Genomic DNA, 24,585 nt, shown 5'->3' on the forward strand with positions numbered 1-24,585 from the left:
AGCCAACAGCCAGATTGCATTTTATTATCAGAAAAAAAATTCCTCTGTACAAAAGACGGCAGGCCTTCACTTAGCTGCTGCAAGAGAGTTTTATTTATGAAATAAGGGGGCTGCACACTCGGCGGATGAGTTTCCAAACAGGTATGCTTTTTAGAGAAGTACATTAAATGCAAAACCGACAGATGTTGGCTACAGGAAAAGATGATCATGTTTACATTCAGTCACATTTTCACTGGCTTCAGCTGACCTCGAAAAGGTGTCAAAACACATACATGGTATTTAGGAGGACATGCCCCCATATTCCACACATTCGACTTGAGAGAAAACAAACAAGACGTGAAAAACACACATGATAAAAATAAAACATCATACAAAAGGACATTCATATATTTTTAAATAGTTTATTATAAAACATAAAAATGTTGACAGGAACATCAGTGACAGGAATGCATTCATCAGTATCAGTTTTCCTATTACCCATAGAAACATGGGCTATACACAGATTTTACGGCGGAAAGGCTGAACCCAGCATGCGGTTTTAGATGTTTCTGAAATCCCCCCACAACTCTCCAATACTGCAAGTGAAACTCCACTCAGTTTCTAACTGAATAATCATGTCACCCAGGCCTTGCCAACCAGACCACAACGGTGCAACAAATAAGCTGCTCACAACAGTGACAGGTACCTAAAGTTTACGGCAAAAGACATTCAAATTAACGAGCAGGAATAAGTAGAGTACGCAACTCCAAAAAATTTAAACAAAAAATTGGCATCTCTGAAAATTTACAACAAAAACAGGTTAAAGAGTCCAAAACTAACAGATGATATAGAATCCAATTTTATCTGCCTCCGGAAGTCCACTTTTTAAGGAACGGGAAACCACCCATACAATCACATCAAGCAAGAGAACCATGAGACAACTTATTAAATATCATTTTTCCAGATAGTGAGAGATTGTTGAGAAAGGTGATGATTGCCACAGGTAGGGTCAACTCAACTTATCCTGCCTTTTGACACAAAGATTACAAGTACATCACTAAAAAGACTGAATCTTTCTGTGAAAGATTAATAAAAGCAAACCACCTCAACCACCTTTGACCAAGCAGGGTTAGGTTTAGGTTCTTTACCTTCACTTATAACATCAATTTGATGTGCTCTTATGGAACAAGCCTCATATTTGCATTTTTTTTAAGGCACAGAGATCAACTGTGGTGAGAGAGACTATTCTTTGCAGACTCATTATTCAAGTAGTTACAGCACAGGCAACAAGAGTGTCTGTGTGAAGGAGACCGAGCGTGGTAGGCTGGGTATGGAGTGTATATGGACATGTAGGGAGGGGCTCCGAGACTCCACTGCTCTCTGTGCCTAGATCACAAGTTAGAATGTTGATTTTCTTTAGCAAATAGAGACAATTCACATGTACACAAACACACTCAAAATGAAGGGTGGGGGATCGAGGCGGAATCCGACACTTAGAATCCAAGTCAGAACAGAAAAGAAAGAATAGAAAAATTCCCCCACCCCCATCGCAAAGGTTTTAAAAAAAAATAACATTGGACGTTTTCTGATGAGGTCCCATTGATGCAAATAGGAGCAAACTCTTGAGCTCAAGGGCGCCGCCTGCCAACCTGTTCATGACATTTTCCCCAACTGAATCTTCTTCCAGGCCTCGGAGGCTGTGAAAATGCAGGAGTCGATAATGCCGGCCACTGTGAACGTCCCACCAATGATGGCGCAAATCTGCGGGGGGGGGGTGGGGGGGGTTAAGGTTACTGGTCCATTTTAAAAACACCACTCCTGAATAACTGAAAACAGCTTTAATTTTGATTGCCCTTGTCAAGACCCCTAACCGTATCCCATTCTTATGTGCATCCATGGCATGCAACAGAAGTGGCAATAATCCACGTTGAGATGATTAGGGAAAATGACATCGGAGATAGACCTCAGAATGCACCTACACCTGTACACTCGACCCAATGCGCTTTCTTCAAGAACAAAGAGCCGGATGCCTTCAGAAGCGATCCAGTAAGCAGCCCGGTGTTCATGTCCCATTAAGAGACCAAAACACTTGAGAGGTCATGGCAACCGTAGAGAAAATTACTGGTTGGCAGCCACAGCCCTCCGGCCAGCATATAAAATTTGACTCTGTGAAGTATTATTTACCAAGACCTTTGTAAATTCTACACATGTTGCTAATCAATAGTGAAGTTCTTCTCAAATTGGGTGCCCCGATGAAATACACAGAATTTCTCAATAACCTCTTACGCCCACTGTCTCAGGGGAAGTAATGGTGAGTAAGGTTGGATATCATGGGGGCCCCGGCTGAAGTCATTTTACAAGAAATTATGCAAAGCAGACCTGACCAGAGCTAAAGCAGGATGTACATGTTTTTGAAAGTGGGCAGATTCAGGCTTCTTCTGGCTCTGTGTCTGTTTCTCCAGTTTACTCCGTAACCACCACCCTCGTTACTGGCCTTGTGCTCCCTTCCCCCTGGCCTATCAGCGTCCTCGCAGGTCTCCTTGGTTACTCACCGTGGTAATGAAGCGATACAAGGGCTGCCTCCTCTCCGTGTACTTAACGGTGATGGGGCTCAGATCGTAGCGGAACCAGATCGCCGGGATGATTCGTCCCGTGTGGCTATAGGCCACGTATTCCTGCCAATCGGGGTGGGGGGTTAAATTAGGCGTGAGTTCTACGTGACAATCCCCATGCACATGGCAAACACGCAGTAGATCACGTACAAGCAGCAGCACAGGTGCCACTCATGCATGCCCCGCCGAGGATTCTGGGAAAAGCAGTGGTGACAGTGCCTGGTAATAAAACAGGCTCTTCATTAGGTGAGGGATGGGGCTATGGAGCAGGTGGCATCTATGGGAACGGCGCCATGCGGCACGTGCGTGGGAAAGGACTTTACCGAGAAGCTCTCACGAACGATGCCAGCGAAGTCACGGAAGCAGAGACAGGGTCTCACCTTGTTGGCCACTGTGTACTGGTAGGAGAACCTTTGCCTCCCCCTCATGTCCTCATACACTGTGGGCACTATCTTTAATATGTAGTCATGAGAAGCCAAGGCTGCAAACACAAACAAAGCATTCAGGACCATGATATCTTCCATTCACCACAGAATTCCAGAGGGTTTTTTTTTTCTAAACCAATTCAGTTCAGTCTTCTGTCTGTGAGGCTTCGAAGAATGTCCACTTGGGGTCCCCACTGAGCTAATGACAGGCTAAGTGAGCACATGTCAGCATGCGATACAAGGGGCCCCGAACGAAGAGAACACACAAAGGTCTGCAGAATATGAGCGAACGGCTCTCGGTCAGCTGCTGGGATGAGCTCAGGGCATACGTCAACTTCCGCAGCAGTCAGAAATGGACAGTGGGCCCTCTCGCAAAGGAGAATGCATTGTTTGCTTTACAAGAAAGTAAATGTGATATTTATAATGGCGACACAGCTCAACACCCAGGTTTTCCTCACTTACAAAACAGCAGAGATAGCACAAGCAGTTATAAAAGACATGTTTAAATCAGACCACCTCAAGCATCAGCGACAATCTCCTCTAAAAACCGTCATGTCTTCGAAATACAGAAGTCACTATATACGTACGATTTGATTCAAGTCTGCTGGCACCTCCTAATGCATTGAAGGCCCCCTGGACATCCTGGATGGGAAGGCAGAAGTGAGAGAGCAAGGTCAGCCAAGTTGCTTGGAATTAAATGAGAAAAGGATGAGCTTGGGACTGATTTCAGACCTGAAGGTTCTCCCCGAAGGAGAGCTTGTGGATTGTGTGAGTCATATCAGGGTTCTGGGGCTGGGCTGTGGCGCTGTGCGTTGACACGTGGAAGTTGCCTGGCACCTTAAGGTAGCCAGAAGCAGAATGGGAGGTTAGTCGTCACTATTCTTAGATGCCATTTTTGGAGGGAAAATATACTTTACACACATGCATTGGAACCGACGCAATTTAAATGTCATTAGAGTCGGACTTTTGTGCCTAATTTCCCTCATGCGCTTTTCCATGCTCTTGAAGAATCTCAGTCGACACAGAGAAATCTTGTGATTTATCTTTCTGTTGTTCATCGCCACCGGCCACATCTTATTATTTGGCTTATGAAGTAAGTACTCCATCATCGGCCTCACCTTTGTGTGGGCAGTAAAAGAAAAGCCCTTACTTTGTTGATGCTGAACTTCCCCTCAAAGCGACAGCCGTATCCGTTGTTCAAGGGCACCTTCATGGAGTTGTCAATGTGGCCCACCTCGTGGCGGCCCATCTCATCCTGGATGTCCAGCCCCACCACTGAAAACGGGAAACCAGGCGTGTTTCTCAGACGCCGTCTTCATTTCCGAAAATCAGTTCCAATATTCAAGAACAGAAGTACAGACGACTGTAAAAATCCCCAGATGTCGTTCTTGTCCCGCGCCAAATATCAAGGACACATGGGTTGCATCCCCACCAAACAAGACATATCCCATGATTCATTGCACCCCAAGTATGTTCTTGGAAGGCAAGTGAGCAAGACTGCGCTTGTCAAGTCCACAAGCATGATCTGTGTCTTTGGCATTAAAAAACACCCTGGGAAAGAGGATGACCGAGGGTCATGCACCGAGAACACCTTTCCTGTCCGAAGATCACTTTTATGTCATCGTAACAGATGACTGGTCACATGACTCATATGGATGACGAGGCCACAGGTGATATTCCCAACAACAAAGGCACTGCGACAGCCCAAAGGACAAACATTACGACTTTCAAAGGCTAATGCTACGCGACACTGCGCTTTGTTCGAGTCCCGGCTACAGTTTCATTCCTTCCGTTTGTTACAACTCGCACAACAAAGCGAACATGTTTTTGAAGTAGGCAACACGGCCCAACACCACTTTGTACAAACCGAACACACAGCACCAGTCCACTGGCTATAGCAGTGCACCGGGAGACCTCAGTTAGGCAGGCTGCCATTTTAGCTGGTGATTTGGTGGAGGGGCAGGATAAATGACACTGAGCATAGACAGCCCTTAGATAGCCCCTGCTTCACAGAGGAAGGAAACCCCACCTCTCTTCAACACCAGGACTCCGCACCCACTTCCCTTTCAACACAATTTCCTCTGGCCTACAAAGCGCACAAAGGATGTGTGGATCAGTTCCCAAGCTTACATAAGATGAGTAACCAAACACTGCCGCTCATTAGCACGGTCTAACGAGCAGGTATCATCCTCACTCAAAGCGCACGGAGTTTGAATGTGACCTGGGGCATAGTTTGGGTTTCTTAGTTATCCCTAAAATGAAAAGATTACGTCTTTCAAAAAGAATATGTGTATTTATTACCGCACATGTATTTTACGGTAAAATATTTGTACTAAAACATAAATTTTACACTAAACCGCAGCTAAAAAAACTGAGATTACTTTGCCGTCAGCTAAATTTGAGCAGGGTGTTATTCGTAAGCAGTGAGGGACGATTACACTTAAATATCAGTTTCTACACTAAGATGAATAAAAATGTTTGTTTGTCTCTCTGTAAAATGTGTGAAGCAGAAAGTGACATGTGGTCATTACTAATACTATTCAAGTGGTGTTTAAGAGGCAAAGACTAAAGCATACAGATTTTTTTTCCAGAAAACTAGATATTCTTATAACTGTGAACAATGAATCACCTGAAATATTTCATTTCACAACTTTCTGTGATGGAGTAGTAACAAAACTTGACAGACCTACAATTATTCGCCAACAATACCATGTGAACTTCTGTCCAGATTGATAAATAATTAAATGAAACCTGAACGTGAGCCAGGTGTTGTGCTACACTCCTGATTTACTTGTGATGATTCCCCCTTTACGAAAGATAGCAGCACGATTTAGTAGATAAAAAGTAAAACTGCAGATGACCAAGAAAAACATCCTAAAATCACCCTGACACTAAAGACTGGATAACTGGTCTCTGTAGAGGAAGTGACATGGAAATGTTAAGGGAATAATTTGGTTTAGGGAATTTTTAAGAGGAGCTGGCTTTAGAAAGCAACAAAAACGCACAAAATAACTGTTTCAGGCAGAACATTCCTTTTTAGGGGCAAGATTGATGAGAAACGCTTTACAGCTGTGAGTCAAGATACCAAATACTGTTTACATTACGCCTGAAGTCCAAGTTAGAAGTCACAAACCACTTTCCACATACTTTGCATTTTTGCGCATTTTGTCATGTTTGGAGCTGAGCTAAAGTGCGTAACAAGTGAAAAAGCAACAGCTCTGCTTTCGGAAGGGTGGAGGTGTGAAGCACCAGCCTGTGCCGGTGTTCAGGAGTGTACTGGGGGGGGGGGGGGGGGGGGCGGGGGGGTAATGAACCATAAAGAACTGTGTTATCCTGTTTAAACAATCCTAAGGCATTACATTATAAACATCTACTGACATCCATAAGATTTAGGTATAAAGGAGTATATGGAAGGACACCATAAAAGAAGAAAAATACAATTTTTATTATTATATAATTAAATATTAATATATAATTATATAATTAATAAGTTACAATAAATGAAATATTAAGGAAGATGTACTGGATCCCTGGAATAAAAAGGACACACTCCTACTATAAGTAATGGGGGGCAAATACCAAAAATAAACTTCATTATTAGTCACAGTAGTACAAGACAAAGCAGTAACTGGAAGAACAGCAAGAAATATTTAAAAATACTCACGATCACAGTTCAAGTTTGGCAAACTGATGTTTAAACTCACATCTATCTTCCCTCCACTGTCTTTATCAGGATCATCCACATAGAGCTCATTGACTCTGTCGAAAGGGAGAAGGTAACCGTAAAACATAGTATTGAAGGGCACAAGGCTCAGGAACAAGGACATTAATAAAAATCTGTTCTTGTTTATACAGATGTAGTTAAATTCACGAGGAGCATTCATTCTTCGGTGACATACCTGTTCTTAATATATATTCATAATAAAAAACAAATGAAAGATGAATTTGGAACCTGAAATAGCAACATACTGAGCAAGAGAATTTCACTAGAGAATGAGCTGGCCTCAAAACATGTTTTGCGACTGAGAGTATCGTGTTATATAACCCTAGAATTGAGCAAACTCTCTAAAACCGAATACTACAATCCCACAACTGCTCAGAGGCATCAGCAGGTGTTTTAAATGAAGCGGTATGAAAGATATGCAGCAAGACGTCATTATATCACTCGAATGAAATGCTTCAGGTGATGAATGTCTTACTCTACGCATGCCGGAACATCTGACTGTATTTCAACGGAGGACAGCCCTCACATCCTAGATAGATGTCAGAGTACAGCAACTAGCAGAGAAAGCTAACCTGAACTTGTATAGAGAATGGCACAGTCCCATAGGGAGCTAGAGAACCACAGATTTCATAATCACTGCTGCTCCGACTTTGGTTAACAGGAATACTAACTAATGGGGAAGAAAATGTGGCGGCATTTAATCATCACGTAGGCAGTTCATCACAATGCTTGTTCTTGTTTTACGAGTGGCGCTGGGGTATTTTATAAGCAGGACAGGTCAAAATTAGGATAACTTTGAGACACACTGACTAAAGAGAGAACTGGCCCAACAGAACAGACAAAGGGAAAACAATGGCCTTTCATCAACACATTTATGGAAGCCAAGTAACGGGGCTGTACCATCTTGCGAAACACTCTGTGCTGTTCTGCTACCCTGTATCTGTGGTTATGGCCTGACAATCACCCAGAAATCATCTTGAACCAGTACTGACACTTCCCCCATGTTTGCGTCATTTGTAACAGGAAGTCTGAGATTTTATTCGTCTTCAAAGTTCTTTGAGAAAGAGAGCCATTTTATATTAGCATTTGCATTACCCTGTGAATATGACTATACTCAACTGATTGGTCTGGATTGGTACTTTCTGAACCTGAACTTTCCGCTTCTGGACATGGTATTCAAAACTACTGGTTCACAAAATGTACATACATGTCCATCATATGCCCAGCATGCGAAAAGTGAAATCATTCTACATTTCTATGTATAAATGCCGTAAATGATAGCTATATACAGGGATTGACATAACTCATATGCAAGTACGCATTCACGTTGCTACAACAATAAATTGCAGCATGTATCGCATATAAAGGTGAATGTGTATTTGCGTACTAGTTATGTCAATCCCCAGCTATATATAATTTTACAATTAATATCATTGGAATCTCTAAACTCAGGAATTCCAGTACTAATCAGTAGTACTGCTACTGCTCTTAGAATAATAGATGATGAATCTACAAACATCACAAGGAAATCTGAGAACATCAGTCAATTGAGAAACTGCCATCTTGCTACAATCCCAGCTGAAAGAGGATTTCTTAATCTGCGTCATCCTTATGACCTTTGAGACTTATACGTCTGTTAAGCAAGAACCCTTTCATTTCTTCCTCTCTCTCTAATTTACTAACGTTATTCCAGTGATTGTGTGAAATCAATAACCTGAGGTTAAAATAAAACAATCCAGTCAGGCGCATGACCTCACAAGTTACCTGATCCACAGCGACGTCACAGTGGAGGGATCATGTCCATGTGAGATTAATTTCCTGTTGCTTTTTTTTAAACCAGAGTAAACAAGCCCCAGAATCTGCTTCTCCCCTTTACCATAAAGTTAAAAATGCCCTAAATACAGTATATATACACAAGTTGTTTAGCACATAGCAAACTTGTACAGATCTAGAACAACAGTGAGAACTGAAGCAAGTGAACCAAATAATTCTACTTTGTTTCCAGAGCTACCAAACTTAAATATTTGTTTCACACCAGAGACAGTACAGAAATAGAAACCATTTGCAGTGGTAGACTTAACTTAGCTATGTTTCCTATAAACATCTTATCCTCACTCAAAGTTTCAGAGTGTGGGCTCACAAATCAATATCTATACCAAATGAGGTGTTATTTACATACGCAGCTAGACAGGATTGTTATCACTCAGAAATAAGACACAGCTGCACCCTGCAGAATTAGAGGAGTGTTTACCAACCTTGGGTACCCCATTTAATATACTGACTCTGATCAGGTTGATTTCAACATTAGCTATGACAATATCTCCTTAGACACCTTGAAACTTCATTAGGTTTCTTTCGAAACAAACCAAACATATAAAAATTTCCTGGTTAACTGAAAGTTTTCCAAAACATCGACACAATTAATTAAATTAATTCATATCCGTATTCAAACTCATATTATGGCATGCACCTCAAATTTAAATGCACAAAATGGAATATTAGTACACTTTTCAGAAACCTAGAGCGTAATTTCCAGTTCAAATGTCAGGGTCTGAACTCTCACTTTAATACGAAAATTAAAGACATATGAGCGAAGTCGATAGCTGCGGTACCTACATCTCCGTGGCGATGAATCCCGTGAGCTCGGACAGGAAGAGGAAGAGCATGAACAGACAGCAGCAGATGGAGACTGTGGATGAGAAGTCGGTATCACAAAAAGAGCTCATTGATTTTGCAGTGCCTCTTCTTAGACTTAATTACTAACCAATGATCAGATCACTGATGACCAGAGAATCCAAAAAATGGTTACGACTCTGGACTCGCTAAGCAATCCTTTCCCAATCAATTCTAAATCAATTTCTAATCTACTTAAAATACTACAATGTTCATAGAATAACTCTCACACACACTATGGAATGTGATAGATGCTCGTCATCAAATTCATTTTATAAATATACACCAGAAACAGCACCACCCCCCCCCCCCCCAAGCCACAAAAGAAACCCTGTCACAGAAATCATCACATTTTATTATCCCATTGATGCATCTCTTGAGGTTTGGAGGAACATAGATGATAGATCTCCTGAGATTCCAGGCAAAGGTCAGAGTCACAGGCTCAATAAGGCACTCAGCCTGACGTCACAGGGACTCAGGGACTGAAAGGAAGAGCTGGGAGGCTGTGTAAATGCCTGTGTAAAGCCCACACCTGGGAGGCTGTGTAAAGCCCATGCCTGTGTAAAGCGTATGCATGTGCAAAGCCCGCACCTGGGAGGCTGTGTAAAGCGCATGCCTGTGTAAAGCGCATGCCTGTGTAAAGCCCGCACCTGGGAGGCTGTGTAAAGCACATGCCTGTGTAAAGCCCGCACCTGGGAGGCTGTGTAAAGCCCATGCCTGTGTAAAGCGCATGCCTGTGTAAAGCCCGCACCTGGGAGGCTGTGTAAAGCACATGCCTGTGTAAAGCCCGCACCTGGGAGGCTGTGTAAAGCCCATGCCTGTGTAAAGCGCATGCCTGTGTAAAGCCCATGCCTGTGTAAAGCCCATGCCTGTGTAAAGCCCATGCGTGTTTAAAGCCCGCACCTGGGAGGCTGTGTAAAGCACATGCCTGTGTAAAGCCCGCACCTGGGAGGCTGTGTAAAGCCCATGCCTGTGTAAAGCGCATGCCTGTGTAAAGCCCGCACCTGGGAGGCTGTGTAAAGCCCATGCCTGTGTAAAGCGCATGCCTGTGTAAAGCCCATGCCTGTGTAAAGCGCATGCCTGTGTAAAGCCCGCACCTGGGAGGCTGTGTAAAGCCCATGCCTGTGTAAAGCCCATGCCTGTGTAAAGCCCGCACCTGGGAGGCTGTGTAAAGTCCATGCCTGTGTAAAGCCCACACCTGGGAGGCTGTGTAAAGCCCATGCCTGTGTAAAGCGCATGCCTGTGTAAAGCCCGCACCTGGGAGGCTGTGTAAAGCCCATGCCTGTGTAAAGCCCATGCCTGTGTAAAGCCCATGCCTGTGTAAAGCCCGCACCTGGGAGGCTGTGTAAGCTGGTATAGGTGTCTAAATGTCTGAACAAAAGAACAAGATCGCAATAACAGGAGAACATCAGATGGAGTTAATGAAAGCAAGGAGTAAGATCATCGCTGTCAAATGTCACAGTCACTGCTGGCTTCTTTTCCATTTACAAACAAGGCCTCGACACAGATGGGTCACAAATAAAGGTCAGTTTATCTAAAGTCTGTACATTTTGATCAGAGGGGAAAAAAATACCTGAGAGTGAGTGTTAGGCAGTAATCTTCCAAAGGTATCACATAACTCAGAAATAACATAGTCAGACATAGCCAGTAATCTAATTACTGACTTTGTCTAAGTTGACTTAAAATGTGGTTTTCAGAGATCAAAACAGCTAATTTAAACACCTATTCAAAGCAGAATTAAAATGCTGGATGACATTATCTCAGTGCCGGAAACCCTACATACTAAATGGACAATTTACATACAATCATTAGTCAATTTCTGATACTTTTAAAGTTACTTCAGACAAATAACCAATTTATCACCCCCCCAAGTGCTTTACTGTACTTCCAATCCCAGGAAAACTTTTGATGAAACCATTTAGCACAGCTGAAATCAGTCAAAATATACCAGACAGATAAGATTTGTGATTTGTATTACTCAGAACTCCCTTGCCAGGCAAGAATGAAAGCATTTTAAGCGCGGGTACACTCTAGGGGGAAGCTAAAACTGAAACTGCCTGTCATTTTAAAGGATGAAAATGTATACTGACAGAAACCATGTGTCCCATCTGAGTAGGTCATCCAGCCCAGGCACATCATTAGGGTGTGAGTCAAAGACCACAGCACAGTGATATTAGTTCTCCTTGGAGACACAATTACAAGCACTTTTAAGCCAATAGACTGGACGACTGCGTGCGACGTCGAACGGGGAACGTTGCGTAAGCATCTCACCACAGACATGATTGTGAAAAGCTCCTTAATCATAATACTGTTATTACAAACTTAATCCTACTATAGGCCCTAAATGAAAACTTATCAAAAAATGCCTAACTGCAGTTGTGTAATGACTTTTCCTCCCCCACGCTCACGGTGGGTAACACTCTGAGTAGCTTGGTGCTGTGTTGCAACAGGCAGACCAACCAAGCTAATGATGGACACTAGAGAACGGCTAAAATTCACACATGGGGACAGGCGTTTCATTACTTTAAATGCTTACATTAATCGGGTATGAGATTTCCTTCGGTCACCTTTATCCAGAAGGTATCACATATTACAAGAAACAGGTATTTTAAAACCTGCCTATGCTTTAATTAAAGGTCTAGCTCATTATTGGAAATTAAAGACGTCTTAAAAGCTAAATTCTAACAAATATAGAAAAGACAGACATTCTACAAACGCGTGAAACAAGCAATTATCATGGGGAATGTAAACCATTACAAAAGAAAGAAGTTCAGAAGAATGTGCTTTGATTATTTTAATATATAAATGATTTCTTAATTATCATCTTTCACCAACTTAAAAGGTTTAGAAAAATCCCTAAAACAAATAAAGAGACTTTCATACAATTACAGTGAGTAAACTGACAATTTAACAGAAGAAAATGCTTTGTTCTGGATATGCTTATGTTTGTACACGACCTGGTCAGAGGCCTGTTCACATGTCACATGACGAAATGACCGCAGCCAGTCTCGTCACAGTGTGGACCTGCCTGAACACGTACGTGCTCAGTGACGAGTCACCTTGGTTTGTCACTAAAGAACATGCCAGGCGTCACAGGGACTTGTGACCTTTGAGTTACTCAGGTTTACACTGGTTAATGTTTAGTCAAGTCACAGAGGAACTGCAGTTTCTACGACTATGATGTAAAAAGACGTGTCGCCACTCAAGATTGTGGACACACTACAACATCACCCGTTTAACCACATGTCACTGAAAAAGTAGAATGTACTTATGTACCCAATATTATTTTTATAAGTATCAACCAGAACCAACTGCTAATTGGAAAACCAAAGACAACCAAAGCAAACATGTCACGTAACTAGGTTTCTATCAGTCTTCTATCAGTACCAGCAGTTAGATACTGAAAATTATTCCAGGTTAGGCTTAATAAGTCTGAATGTTATTTTTTGATATCAACTAAAGGTTCAAAAATTTCAAGTGCTTATCTGTAACGGTTTTTGACATGCGGCTGTTAGGGTACCCCCCCCCACCCTGATCAGTGGGGGCCTCATTTAGATTTCCACAGTGGGCTTCTGCCATCGATTGCGGGATTTCACTTAAATCTCCCAAAAGGCTTTGTTTTCAGGCTTAATTTTGCTACCGAGTTTAGTGGATTTTATGAGAAGAGCAATGGGTAAAATCGCCCAGGATTTCAGCTGAGGAACAGGCTTATTGAAAAATCATTGCATTTCAAAGGAATTTGAAATTTGAAAGACTTAGTAACAAGGCATAGGTAAAGAGTAAGAAATATTTATTATTGTAAACAAATATTTAAATGGACAGAGAAACCGGTTTGTCCGTGAACCTGAAGCATTTTGGGCCGGTTTTTACACTTCTGTCCATTCGGTGTGTTCCGGCCGGTTCCTACTATCAGGCTCGATCTCAGAAGCTAAAATCAACCTTGTGCTGAGAAGCACCCTGGAAAAAACCTACACTTTCATTAAAGAAACGACCTAATTAGCATACAATGATACCACTTTTATACAGGAGTATTTGCTCATCTCCATTTAGAAATGAAAATGTTTCGAACTTTCTCCACAGTTTAGTTTAGAACTTTCCAGGCAAAACTGAAACTGCTTATTGATTAGCAGCTGGCCAAAGAGCTTTGGCAAGCGTGCTACTGGGCGGAGACACGCAACTCTATTTTAACGTCAGAAGATGAGATGTGAGAAGAACATCCGTCGTGAAACCACACCCACGGCCACTAAGGAAAGACTCAAGCAGTTTTGCTGTCCAATCATAATTGGACATCTGAAAACAATACTATGACTGTACCAAGAGGTAAAAATGTCATGAGTTTGCCCTGTCATTTGTATTTAAACAATGACTAAGCAATGACACTTACTGACAGAAAACGGGGATAATGACAACGCATAGCTGAGCACAAATTAATCTGTGAATAATCAATGCCTCTGCCAGTTGTGAAACTTTGATGACCAAACAGAATGGACTTCCTTTCAGTAAGGAAAGCATATATTCAGAAGGTGAGACGAAAAACGTAAAAAGGACACTGACTAAAACATTTGAATCCCACATGTGACTCTCTTTGTCTTTCTGGCAGACCACGATACTCACTGAAAGCTCCCGTGTATGTTGGTTGTGTCAGGTCTTTGGGCACTTTTCTGTAGATATCAAGTCTGGAGGAAAGAAAGAGGAAGAGAGAGAGAAAAAAAAAAGAAGTAAACAAAGATGATCATGGGGAACCGACGCCACATAAAGGACACACTGTTCCCAGAATTCTAAGGGGCATTACTACAATGCCGTGGAATGTTTGTTCTGGCATACGGCCACCAACAACGGGCTGTAATGTGGTGGAGTGCACCGGACTGCTCTAACTTAAACACTCAGTGAATGTCCTGCCTTCACACATCACAAAGAGAATCCTTCAGACAACCCCAGCATAGCAGAATATAGCCTATAACCTATAGAATATAACCAGGCTTGCACTGAGCCATCCTTCCATATGAGGCTGTCCTACTCATACCCGCCAGGCTCAAGTGATTCTGGAACAAAATACATAATGAAGGCTGGTTTGTTTTCCCTGGAGTTGTGAAAGGTGCTAAGGTAAATGGGGGCGGGGTGTTTGTTTTGACTCAACACACTGGCAAGAATGTGCCAGCGCCAACAAGCCATGGTTCGGAAGAAATTCAACAACAGTACAGATTCTACGCCATGTGGCGATGGACAGACTGCTTGCGTTTTCATCCAGAGCAAGTCAAAACTCTCTCGAACGATGCACTTTCTGTTTGACTAACATCCATCCCATTCTAAAGTCAAGGAAGGGTCCTTAATTATAAGTGAATCTACGTGATTAATCATCTTGTTTTATTTCACGCTGCCAGTTGGATTCCACACAGTTCCTGCATGACCAAAGAAGGAAAACAAAATATAACCACTCACTTTTAAAAAAAACTGATACCACCTATAAAAGTGGCAAAGTGCCACGCGCCAAGTGCTGCGTTTGATCCCCCAGTGATCGTTTGTGCAATGCCCTTTTTCGGCGTTGCGTACTTTCGGTAAGACAAAGTGCCTCATCCCTCCCCACTTCACACCACCTCTTCCTCCCTTTAAATGTCCACATCTGTGTGAATTCCTTCCAGCAGCCACTACTGGCTCAGAAAGCAGAGTTGACGCAACTCAAGGCTGGGATGACGAGGTGCGGGGGGGGGGCCGGGTGGCTACTTCCTTTCATGATACATGTCCCCACGTGCGTCTCGTAAGGCACTTCACGTTCCGCCTGGATCACCGTGTTCCCCACACAGCTCTCACAGGATGTGTGAAACTGGACTGTTCCGGTCTGCTGCTGTTCGGATCACTTCAGGGACAGCCCTGCAGCAGCTGTTGCAAGAGTCTCGAAAGCTGAAGAATTCTCAGTAAAAGTAAAGTGACGAAAATCTATCCGCCTGCGATACTGGTGGGTGGCATAAGCGTCGCTCAACGGGCCTCAACCAACGAAGTGAGCCTTCATGGCCTCTTTGGCAGCCTACAAATATGCTTTAGGGGCAGTTAGAAATGTGACACAACACAGGAAGGCAGGCCCACTGTCACAAGCAGTTATAAACATATTTTCAATCCTAGAAATCAGTGTCACAAATTATTATTACGTAATTAACGCATCCAAAACCTAAAAATGAGTTTATTATGCGACGGGGGAATGAAATACTGAAATGATTCGTGATTCTTTGTAGTCAGAGATTTCTGGCCGCATCTAAATTTTCTTACGCCAACAATGCTGACTTTTTGATGAAAAAAATTTATAAATCAGGCCGTCCAACATGGCAGAGCATCTCCGGCTGGGCTTATACATCGAAAATCAAATAAATACCCATTACTGTCCCTCAGGCCAACAACATAAGTTTATGTGCTATAAATCAATCAAAGTCTAAAACGTACCGCAGCCCCCAATTCCTTTGGGGACCTGCATGGATTGGCTGTTTATATTTTGGCACCGTTTAAACAGTTCGAGTTACGATCATGAGAAATCACCGCTGCATATTCCTTAACCAGCCTTCTCCTACTGTGATGTTTCTGGATGTGTCTTGTATTTAGTTTTTAACACAGTATCATACATTAGGCCTGGAATGTATCACCGCTTCATTAAAAAAAAAACATGACTCAATCAGCCATAACATTAAACATTTAGACAACATTTTCGTCTCGTTACAATGGTACCTGTCAATGGTGCCATTGTATATAAAGCAAATTAACAGTCGGTTCTTAAAGTTGACGTGTTGGATGCTTGAAAAATAGGCAAGTGTAAGGATCAGAGCGAATTTGACAAGGGCCAAATTGTGATGCTGGTTGACTGGGTCAGAGCATCTCCCAAACAGCATGTCCTATGGGGTGTTCCCAGTATGCAGTGGTCAGTACCTACTGTACCAAACCGGTCAAAGGAAGGCCAACTGGTGACCTGTCAATGAGGTCATAGATGCCCAAGGCTCACTGATGCTTGTGGGGAGGGAAGGCTAGTCTATCTGGTCCAATCCTACAGGAAAGCTAATGCAGCACAAATTACTGAAAAAGTTAATACTGGCTATGTCAGATAGGTGTTAGAAAACACAATGTATCACAGCTTGCTGCGTATGGGGCTATGCAGCCAAAGAGCGTTGAGAGTGCCATGCTGACCCCTATCCGCCGTCGAAAGTGCCTACAATGGGCAAGTAAGCACCAGAAGTAGAGCATGGAGCAATGGAAGAAGATGGCCTGGTTTGATGAGTCACCTTTTCTGTTACATGGTGTGGACGGCCGGAAGCCGGCAGAGGAAGTGTGATGGTCGGGGAAATGGTCTCCTGGGAACCCTTGGGACCTAGCATTCATGGACATTACTTTGACATGTTCCACCTACCAAAATATTGCTTCTGACAAAGTGCACCTTTTCATGGGAACACTATTCCCGGAAGGCAGAGGCTTTTCTGCAGGTCAATGCACATTTCACACTGTAGAAATGGTTCAGGGAATGTTTGAGGAACATGCACACACAGAAAAAAGCAGCTCGAGGTGTTGACTTGGCCTCCAAATTCCGCAGATCTCAATCTGATCGAGCGTCTGTGGGTGTGCTGGACAAACAACTCCGATCCATGGAGGCTCCACCTCACAACTTACAGGACGTAACAGATCTGCTGCTAACATCCTGGTGCCAGATACCACAGGACACCTTCAAAAGGTCTTGTGGAGTCCATTTCTCGACACGTCAGAGCTGTTTTGGCGGCACAGGAAGGACATACACAATATAAAGCTGGTGGTTTTAACGTTATGGCTGTTCGGGGTACAGCAACTATTTAGCTATATGAAAATTAAATCATTGAATAACAAACGACGTCAATGTTTTCTACCAATGTATCAGTTTCATCCCCAGCAGGCCTGTTTGCTTCCACAATCTCCTTACAAACTACAGGAGACCAGTTCAACAGAGTTTCCTGAAGGACACAAACAAACACAAACTGCTTCACCATGGGGGTTGGAAATGTTCTGAAACATGACAAGACTCTGGCCAAAATTTCAGAACAGAAACAGAACACACCAATCGTTGTTTAAATTGGACAAAAATCTCACCAGATTCAGCTTATTCCAAGTCAGGACAGCTAAGACGCAATCTGCTGATGGAACTACCCAGCGGCACATTAAAATCCCACTGCCAGCTTTTACAAAACACGCCGAAAGTCAGGAAACAAATCACTGTCACAATATTTCTCCCTGTCGCCTAGACAACTCTTCTAAAATAAACTCAGCAAGCCTGGCTGCGAGCACTGTAACCCGGTGACCATGCCGTATCCGGTATCGCTGGACCGGCTCTCAGTTGCCGGCACAGTTGCGTTTCATTCCTGTCTCAAAAAAAAAAAAACTGCACAACAAGCACGATAAATAATCCCAGAATGGTAGCTGAGAACAGACTTTTATCTTATAGTGAAAACGTACCAAATATGTTTTATACTAAAAATTGAATAGTCAACAAAGGCCGAGGACTGCCAGGGACCGGACAGTCAGTCTCATGCATTTCGGATACCGAACTGATCCGTTTTACTTATGCACCACACGTCATACGCACGGCAGTGCAGGCAAGGGCCTTGCATGCTAGCATTCCGGTATCATGGAAGTTCTTCACTGTGAGTGAAGACGACACAAAGCTTGCAACCGTAGGGGAACCACCATGAAAATGTGGTGAAATATCAGAGGTAAACTTTAAGCTGATTAAACTCATTATTAAACATATACTGGATAATCATCAAAAGAATAATCATTAAAATTGCAATGCTAGCTAAGTTTTTTTTCCTATGACAGTGTAAAAATGTTTTAGCGAAACATTAGCCCACTGCACTGTAATGTCTATACAGTATGACGGTAAGAAAAAAAACTTCAATCTTAATCTATCTTACTAGCCATGTAAAAGTTGTATGTGCATAACTGGATAGCTGGATGTACAGCAACTCGTTTTGAGTTAATTATTTGGACATCTTTCCAGTCACAGAGCACTTTATTTAGAGACTTGTTTAAGTGAGAGAAGATCCTGTAACTGCGAGGGAAGTTGTAAAGTACAACATTTTTCTTTTTATTATGAAAATAAAATTTCTCATGAAGAAAAGTTCATTTTCATTTGTATATGCTGTCAATTATAGTTCTTAGAAAGACAATCAGAATCTGCAAAAATTGGTATGGGCAGGTCACACTCGGAGGGAAAAATCAGAAATCGGAAGCGAAATTGCAAGCTGGTGCATCTGAACTTTAAACCCCAGTAATAACTCTCTGCAGAATGATCTCTGAGAAGAACGTCACAGTTTGCATGAAGACCAGAGCATATGCTGCACACAGAAGAGGGCGGTCAGGAATATTACTGTTTTATGATTGGATAAACTGCTAATATAGGGTCTAATATTTGATTTCAGGCAAGTAGCACAAGAAATCAAGACTGTTTTGGTTAGGAGCCCGAGTCTGGCCTCAACGGCCTGGCCATGGAATGTTCTTTAAAATTTAAGGGAAAATCAGATTTCTGTAAGAAGCAAACAGAATATGTGGCAAGTAATAAATGAGGGTGAATTACACGGAAGTACTGTAAGCAGGATAAATAACACGGTATGGGAAAATATTTTACATTTTTTTTAACACAAAGAATATATATAAAATAGGAGAAAACAATAAGGGAGAACAATACAGCAAACTTACATTAAACTCCACCCAATTTTTATGGAAAACAAAACACATTGTGTCATTGTGACTCAGTAACTAAAAAGTTTTACCAAAGGAAATTCTGGGGAATAAACTAAAACATTCTAAAAACCTAAGTGTTACCTCATTTACACTATGAAAGCAGTTATATAATTTGATTAAGGCTACTTATTCGGAAAAGTCCCTTTATAGAGTACTTGAGTACTTCCAATTGTTTTATTCTTTGGTTCCATTTTAAAAGATTTTCATTTAAAATACAAGAGTACTCAAACGTACAGTACATATTCCGGACGAATAACATTTTACAATGACAGGTTGGTTCAACCTGTTCCCTGTCTCAACATTATGTTACCAACCTCCATGCAGACACACAGAGCAGCAACAACTATTTATTATTTCGCCAAAGCTGTGTGGATTAGCATGGATGTACATGCTGTTGGACCATATGTATTTTATTGACATTGAATGTTAATGTTGTTTTTAAGGGTTCCTGATTTAGGCACTGTGTTATATACTTTCTATATAACCAGTAATAAAGTGTGGTGATACTTTGCCTTAAAAATAGCCTGAGTTTTGTATATGACTTTTACAATTAAAAGGTATTCGGACCCTGATAAAATAACTTCAATTGTCGGCTGAAGTTCTATTAGGTTCTGCTTATATCATCGTTATACACACACACACAGTTTCTTAATGATTTGCCTGTTTAAGCAGTAATATAGAACCTTCGGGTCATAGTGTCTAGTTCCAGTTACTGTGGAAACTTTGTACTGACTGTCATTCAACTGTGAATTGAATTCTTTCTATACCTGAAATAAAATCTGGGCAGCTGAGTTTTAATATTCCAAAAACAAGCATTTGTTGACATTTTCCCACTTCAGTTACTGCATTTTCAAAACACCCATTCCTTCGGCTGTGTTACATTGTAACGTATACTGTTACCTTGACCAAAGGCAAATATATTACGAAAAAAAAAATTGCAGTGAATATGCTTGAACAAACCATACAAGTATTACCAGACTGTCAAAGCAGCCACTGCTTGCCAGTACCTTGATGACTCGTGCTGTTAAGTCCCTATGTTTTTCTCTCAGTCAGAATCTTCCTTTCGCACGTGTATTTCACAGACTCTCCATGCTGGTTTAGCTTCAGGGCACACAGCTCACACCCACACCTCCCACACTCAGCTATCCAAATACCCATTTCTAATCAGCTCTTTGAGGAAAGATCTTGGGAACATAAAACAGAAGTGTACAACCGGAGGGCAAGTGCGGATGGTTTAAACCTAAGCATTTTGGTCAGAGAGGACACTGAGCCTCTACCGCTAATTAAAAAAGAACATAAATCATCACTTACTCAATGTGCATGACTGTTACATTAAACAGTCATATTTAAATACTATTGGGTAATGCTTTACATTAACTGCACTTTCATAACGCATATGCATCACACTATAAAATTCCTTAACAGCGTCAATACACGTTAATATTTAGTTACATTTCACAACATGTTTTATGTGTACAACTGTATACGTGACAAATAAACCTCTTGAATCTTAATAACAAACATTATATAATGAATATTATGAAGGCAGGCAGGCAGAGAGACAGATAATCAGAGCAGCATAATTTCTGTGAGATTGTTGCAGAACATGAAGAGAGCTGCTCTGTCTGCTTTGTTCATAAGTCGTGCACTTTAAAGCCACAGTATGAAAGTACAGGTGAGGCACCCACTGAGAGAGACAGAGTAGGGGGGGGCAGCTTCATAATATAAACAAAATGGTGCATTTATTGGGGGAATGAATGAATCCAAATGAAATGCTGGGGGGTACGCCCCCCGCTCCCTACACCCCTGTACCTGTATATTTTAGAAAAAGTTCAAATGCAAGACGAATAAGGTGATTCATTGCTGTCGGATTTGTCGGAATGCGCTTCAGCGGCGAGCGAGTTGTGTCACAAGACAAGACAGCGAGGGAACGCAAGACTTAATGATTTCCCACCCCGTCCCTTTAGGGATTCCATAGAAACCGATTTTTAGCAGAGTGCCACTAGATGCTGATTGTAAGTAGACTGGTTATGTTGTACATCGGCCTACAGTTGCTTTACCATGTTGCAAGTTCCTTCACTCATTAATGCAGTACAATGGAATGGAACATAAATACAAAACCTGACAATGATATAACTGGGCAAGAGAACGACATTAAAACTAAATTAAAAACTGGTTTTTACTCTTGTATTATTGGTGTCTCCTTCTGTTGTTGAATAAGCAGCTAAATTCACTGCACAATTAAAGATTTTTGAATCGTGATCTTGATTCAAATGCCTATGTGATCTTCTACAGTTGAGTCATGACCTCATTCTTCTTCTGAATTCTGCCATGTTTGCATTACCAGGAAGATCCACTATATAAACCAAGCACTCCCACTTTTTTAACTGGGCCATACCAACAAATGACAAGACCGCGTTACACCACATGAGTAAGAGGGGAAAGAAATACAGATGTTGTATTAAAAAGCAGACGAGCCAGATTTGTAGGCCAAATTTAAAAGTGAATTACAAACATGTCACGGGTCGGTACTCTGAGACCTTATAAGTGCTGAACAAGCCGATGCAATGCCTCATCCTCCAGTATAGAAAATGCTTGATCATCCAATGCAATTACCTCCATTATCTCAGCTGTTGTGTGTTTCACTTCAGTGCTGCTAACTGACTATTGATAACATTTAATATCAGCCAAGACTGGTCCAATGCCAGTACCTTGAGTTCTAACAGATATTGGCTAATACTAATATATAACACATCGACGAGTTGTTTGTTCCATCTTCATAAAAATATGGGTACCACTTTACAATAAGGGTCCCTTTTGCCACTTGTAAATTGTAGTAACTCATTAATAAAAAGAAATGTTGTTATAACTTCAAAATTGTCTATTAATAATTTACAAAGTGTTACAAGCTAATAACCAGGTTATAAACCATTCATAAAAGCTTTATATGGGTATCCTTATTGTAAAGTGGCACCAAATGAGTAAATAAAAATAACAGTAATAACAATACTGACAGAGAGCTCTAACTTAAGTCGATCATGAAAGAGAATTCTCATTGGCAGAATTCTCAATTGTGTGTGGGGAGGGGGGGGGGCACTATTCAAATTTTAGCCAATACAGTGAAGCCTTACAAAAAGTTTATTTTACTTTTACATACTGCTTTCTACAAGTTGCGATTATTGTTGAAAGACTGCTTTCACAATTGCCTGCATTTGGATTTGTAATGCATATGCTCTGCATGTGTTTTAGCCGGAGCAAAATGCACAGTAATTGTCTCCTCATTTACTGTCTGGTTTACTACAGGTCGTCAAGTAATTCAATGAGGGTAAGTATTATAAATATATTATTAAATTTGCAAGAAGAAATTAGTCTAACATATACAGAGAACATTCATGTGTAACTAAGGCAGAAAGAAAAGGACTTTTTATATGAGCAATTCTATTTTGTAAGCAATTAGTGGCTGCATAATTAAATGAAAAGGGGTTTCAGCTTCAAATGTTTTAAATGTTCTGGATGTAACTAAGCACCTCCCAGTAACTTGCTTGCCCTTTATATGCTAATAAAATGTGTGCCACACATCCTGCTCCATGTTTGTTTTGTGGGGGTGTGAATCCATTAGTCCATTTTCATTCCATTGCACCTTGGGAGATTGAAACTTATTTATTGGAAAATAAAAGTGATAAGGATACAGGATAAGGAACAATTTTAAAAACTATTTTTTTGTGATAACGTTTTGAACTGATGAATTTCAGAACTCGAGTTTATTAAAATACACACATACACAAAAACAGAAAATTATGAAAGATACACCTAATTCACAACTGAAAATAACACAAAACAGCTTATGAGGCATGGCTCCGTAATTAAATCAACTGCAAAAACAAACCACATGGTTAGTTCAAAGCATTTTACACGTTTCATTGAACACTGCACTGTCTGATCATATTAATACATCTGTAGTTATTTGACTGCTGGTTGAAAAGGATATGGACCTAAATTTTAACAACAGCTACCTTTATTGACGGCAAAAGATACACGAAAGAGACTAAAATGCGTTTAGGTATAAAAGGAACATATATTTAGCTAATTATGTCACCCCCATTAAGAAAGTAGATTTTGCTAGCTAAAGGGAGGCTGTCTTTAATGCATCGTATAAAAACTGCGGCATTAAGTGCACAACATATGAACAAAGGAAGCATAAAGCGAGCATACTCACCTTCGTACATCGAAAGGCATGGTGTTTGCAAGTTTTCGAACAGAGTATTTAAAAACGCAAAGTTAAAATACTTAAGGAAAGAACTGTTCAGATGCTCACTTCAATCCTGCCGGCTGCTCACACCGGGAGTGACGTCACCCTAGGATGCTTTGCAAAAGCTGATTGGATGCCGGTGGGTGCCACGAGTATGATTCTTTTTCCGGTTCCACCTTAAAGTCGTATGTACACGTTTCAGAAAATCCTTGGTGATCTACGCGTGTGTTTTCGGGCATTCCCGTCAGTACTGGCTGTCCATGATACCATAGAAAAGACACGCACAGTATTTCAGGAAGAAACAAATATTAGGAAATTATGAATAAAAATCGTGGTGTTTCCACTGACTTTGAAACAAGTTTGTTATGTAAACATTTTATACATTTTGAAGACTAGAATGCTTTAATATAAATATTGTAATATTAAGTCAGACTGGATAACCCCTAAATTTTGTAATAACTTCAGTTGTAATGGTGCTGGTAAATAAGGATGTGGGTGATCTGAACATAGATTATTTGAGGTCCCCTTTTATCAGTCAAACTGAAGTCACCCACTGCATTCTTGATCATATTTTCTTTCTGTGTTAATACTTATATGTCAGTTTGATTAAATAATTGGACCAGATCATTAAAACAAGTGGTTAGTGGAAAATAACCCAGAATTACAGATGGATACATCTTAACTTTTAAAAATTGTAAAACAAATGTTTTAAACAAACAGGCAATAGCATCAGTGATAGTATTTTCCAGTCAACCACTCTTAACACTAAAGGAGGACATAATTACAACTCAGACAAATAATGTGTAACAATTAGAGAAATTAGCTACTCAAGAACTGCGGCATTCCTTTAAAACGAGTCACACTGTAAAGGTAGACAACGATGGGAAAATTTCTCTCCTTTATATTGTTGGCTAAGCTACAGGAAAAGATGATTGTCTGACACATTTCTTGCTATCTTCCAGTCAACTGAATGTAAGTAAAAGAGGATTGAGAAGATGTAGTGGTAAAGAAAAACTTCCCAGACCACAGAACCCAGAGTAGATATTAGAGACGGGATGTTGAGAACAACAAGGACAGCCCTTGTACTTCCCCAGCTTTGTGTTTTTTTTTATTACTGTTGCTGTAGTAACTCCTGACAGTAAATGGTCAGAAACAGCGACAGTGACCTGCAGTGAAAACTCT

General features: G+C 41.2%; 1 protein-coding gene across 3 annotated transcripts; it reads right to left on the bottom strand.

The window, feature by feature from the left end:
* Window positions 1–70: 70 nt before the first annotated feature.
* On the bottom strand, window positions 71–23,524 carry ergic1 (endoplasmic reticulum-golgi intermediate compartment 1). 3 transcript variants are annotated; one of them, XM_049029007.1, is made up of 10 exons: window positions 23,371–23,524; window positions 14,028–14,089; window positions 9,357–9,429; window positions 6,681–6,775; window positions 4,167–4,291; window positions 3,749–3,853; window positions 3,604–3,658; window positions 2,972–3,072; window positions 2,532–2,654; window positions 71–1,740 (listed from the first exon to the last, which is right to left on the bottom strand). In XM_049029007.1, exons 1-10 carry the CDS (start codon window positions 23,388–23,390, stop codon window positions 1,633–1,635), a joined length of 867 nt encoding a protein of 288 aa, XP_048884964.1. In that variant the 5' UTR covers window positions 23,391–23,524; the 3' UTR covers window positions 71–1,632. The 3 variants fall into 3 exon arrangements, with proteins under 3 accessions (XP_048884964.1, XP_048884966.1, XP_048884965.1); XM_049029009.1 differs by lacking the exon at window positions 23,371–23,524 and adding an exon at window positions 17,505–17,856; XM_049029008.1 differs by lacking the exon at window positions 23,371–23,524 and adding an exon at window positions 17,285–17,347.
* Window positions 23,525–24,585: the final 1,061 nt, after the last annotated feature.

The sequence above is a fragment of the Brienomyrus brachyistius genome, chromosome 10, assembly GCF_023856365.1.
Source record: "Brienomyrus brachyistius isolate T26 chromosome 10, BBRACH_0.4, whole genome shotgun sequence".
NCBI classification, from domain to species: Eukaryota; Metazoa; Chordata; class Actinopteri; order Osteoglossiformes; family Mormyridae; genus Brienomyrus; species Brienomyrus brachyistius.

What these genes read in the sequence shown, in the direction of transcription:
- ergic1 (XM_049029007.1), bottom strand. Translation starts at nt 23,390, where the DNA reads ATGCCTTTCGATGTACGAAG. An exon ending in ATGCCTTTCGATGTACGAAG is followed by an intron (nt 14,090 to 23,370) that starts GTGAGTATGCTC and finishes TCTTTCCTCCAG; the next exon opens with ACTTGATATCTACAGAAAAG. An exon ending in AGTACACAGTGGCCAACAAG is followed by an intron (nt 2,655 to 2,971) that starts GTGAGACCCTGT and finishes CCCGATTGGCAG; the next exon opens with GAATACGTGGCCTATAGCCA.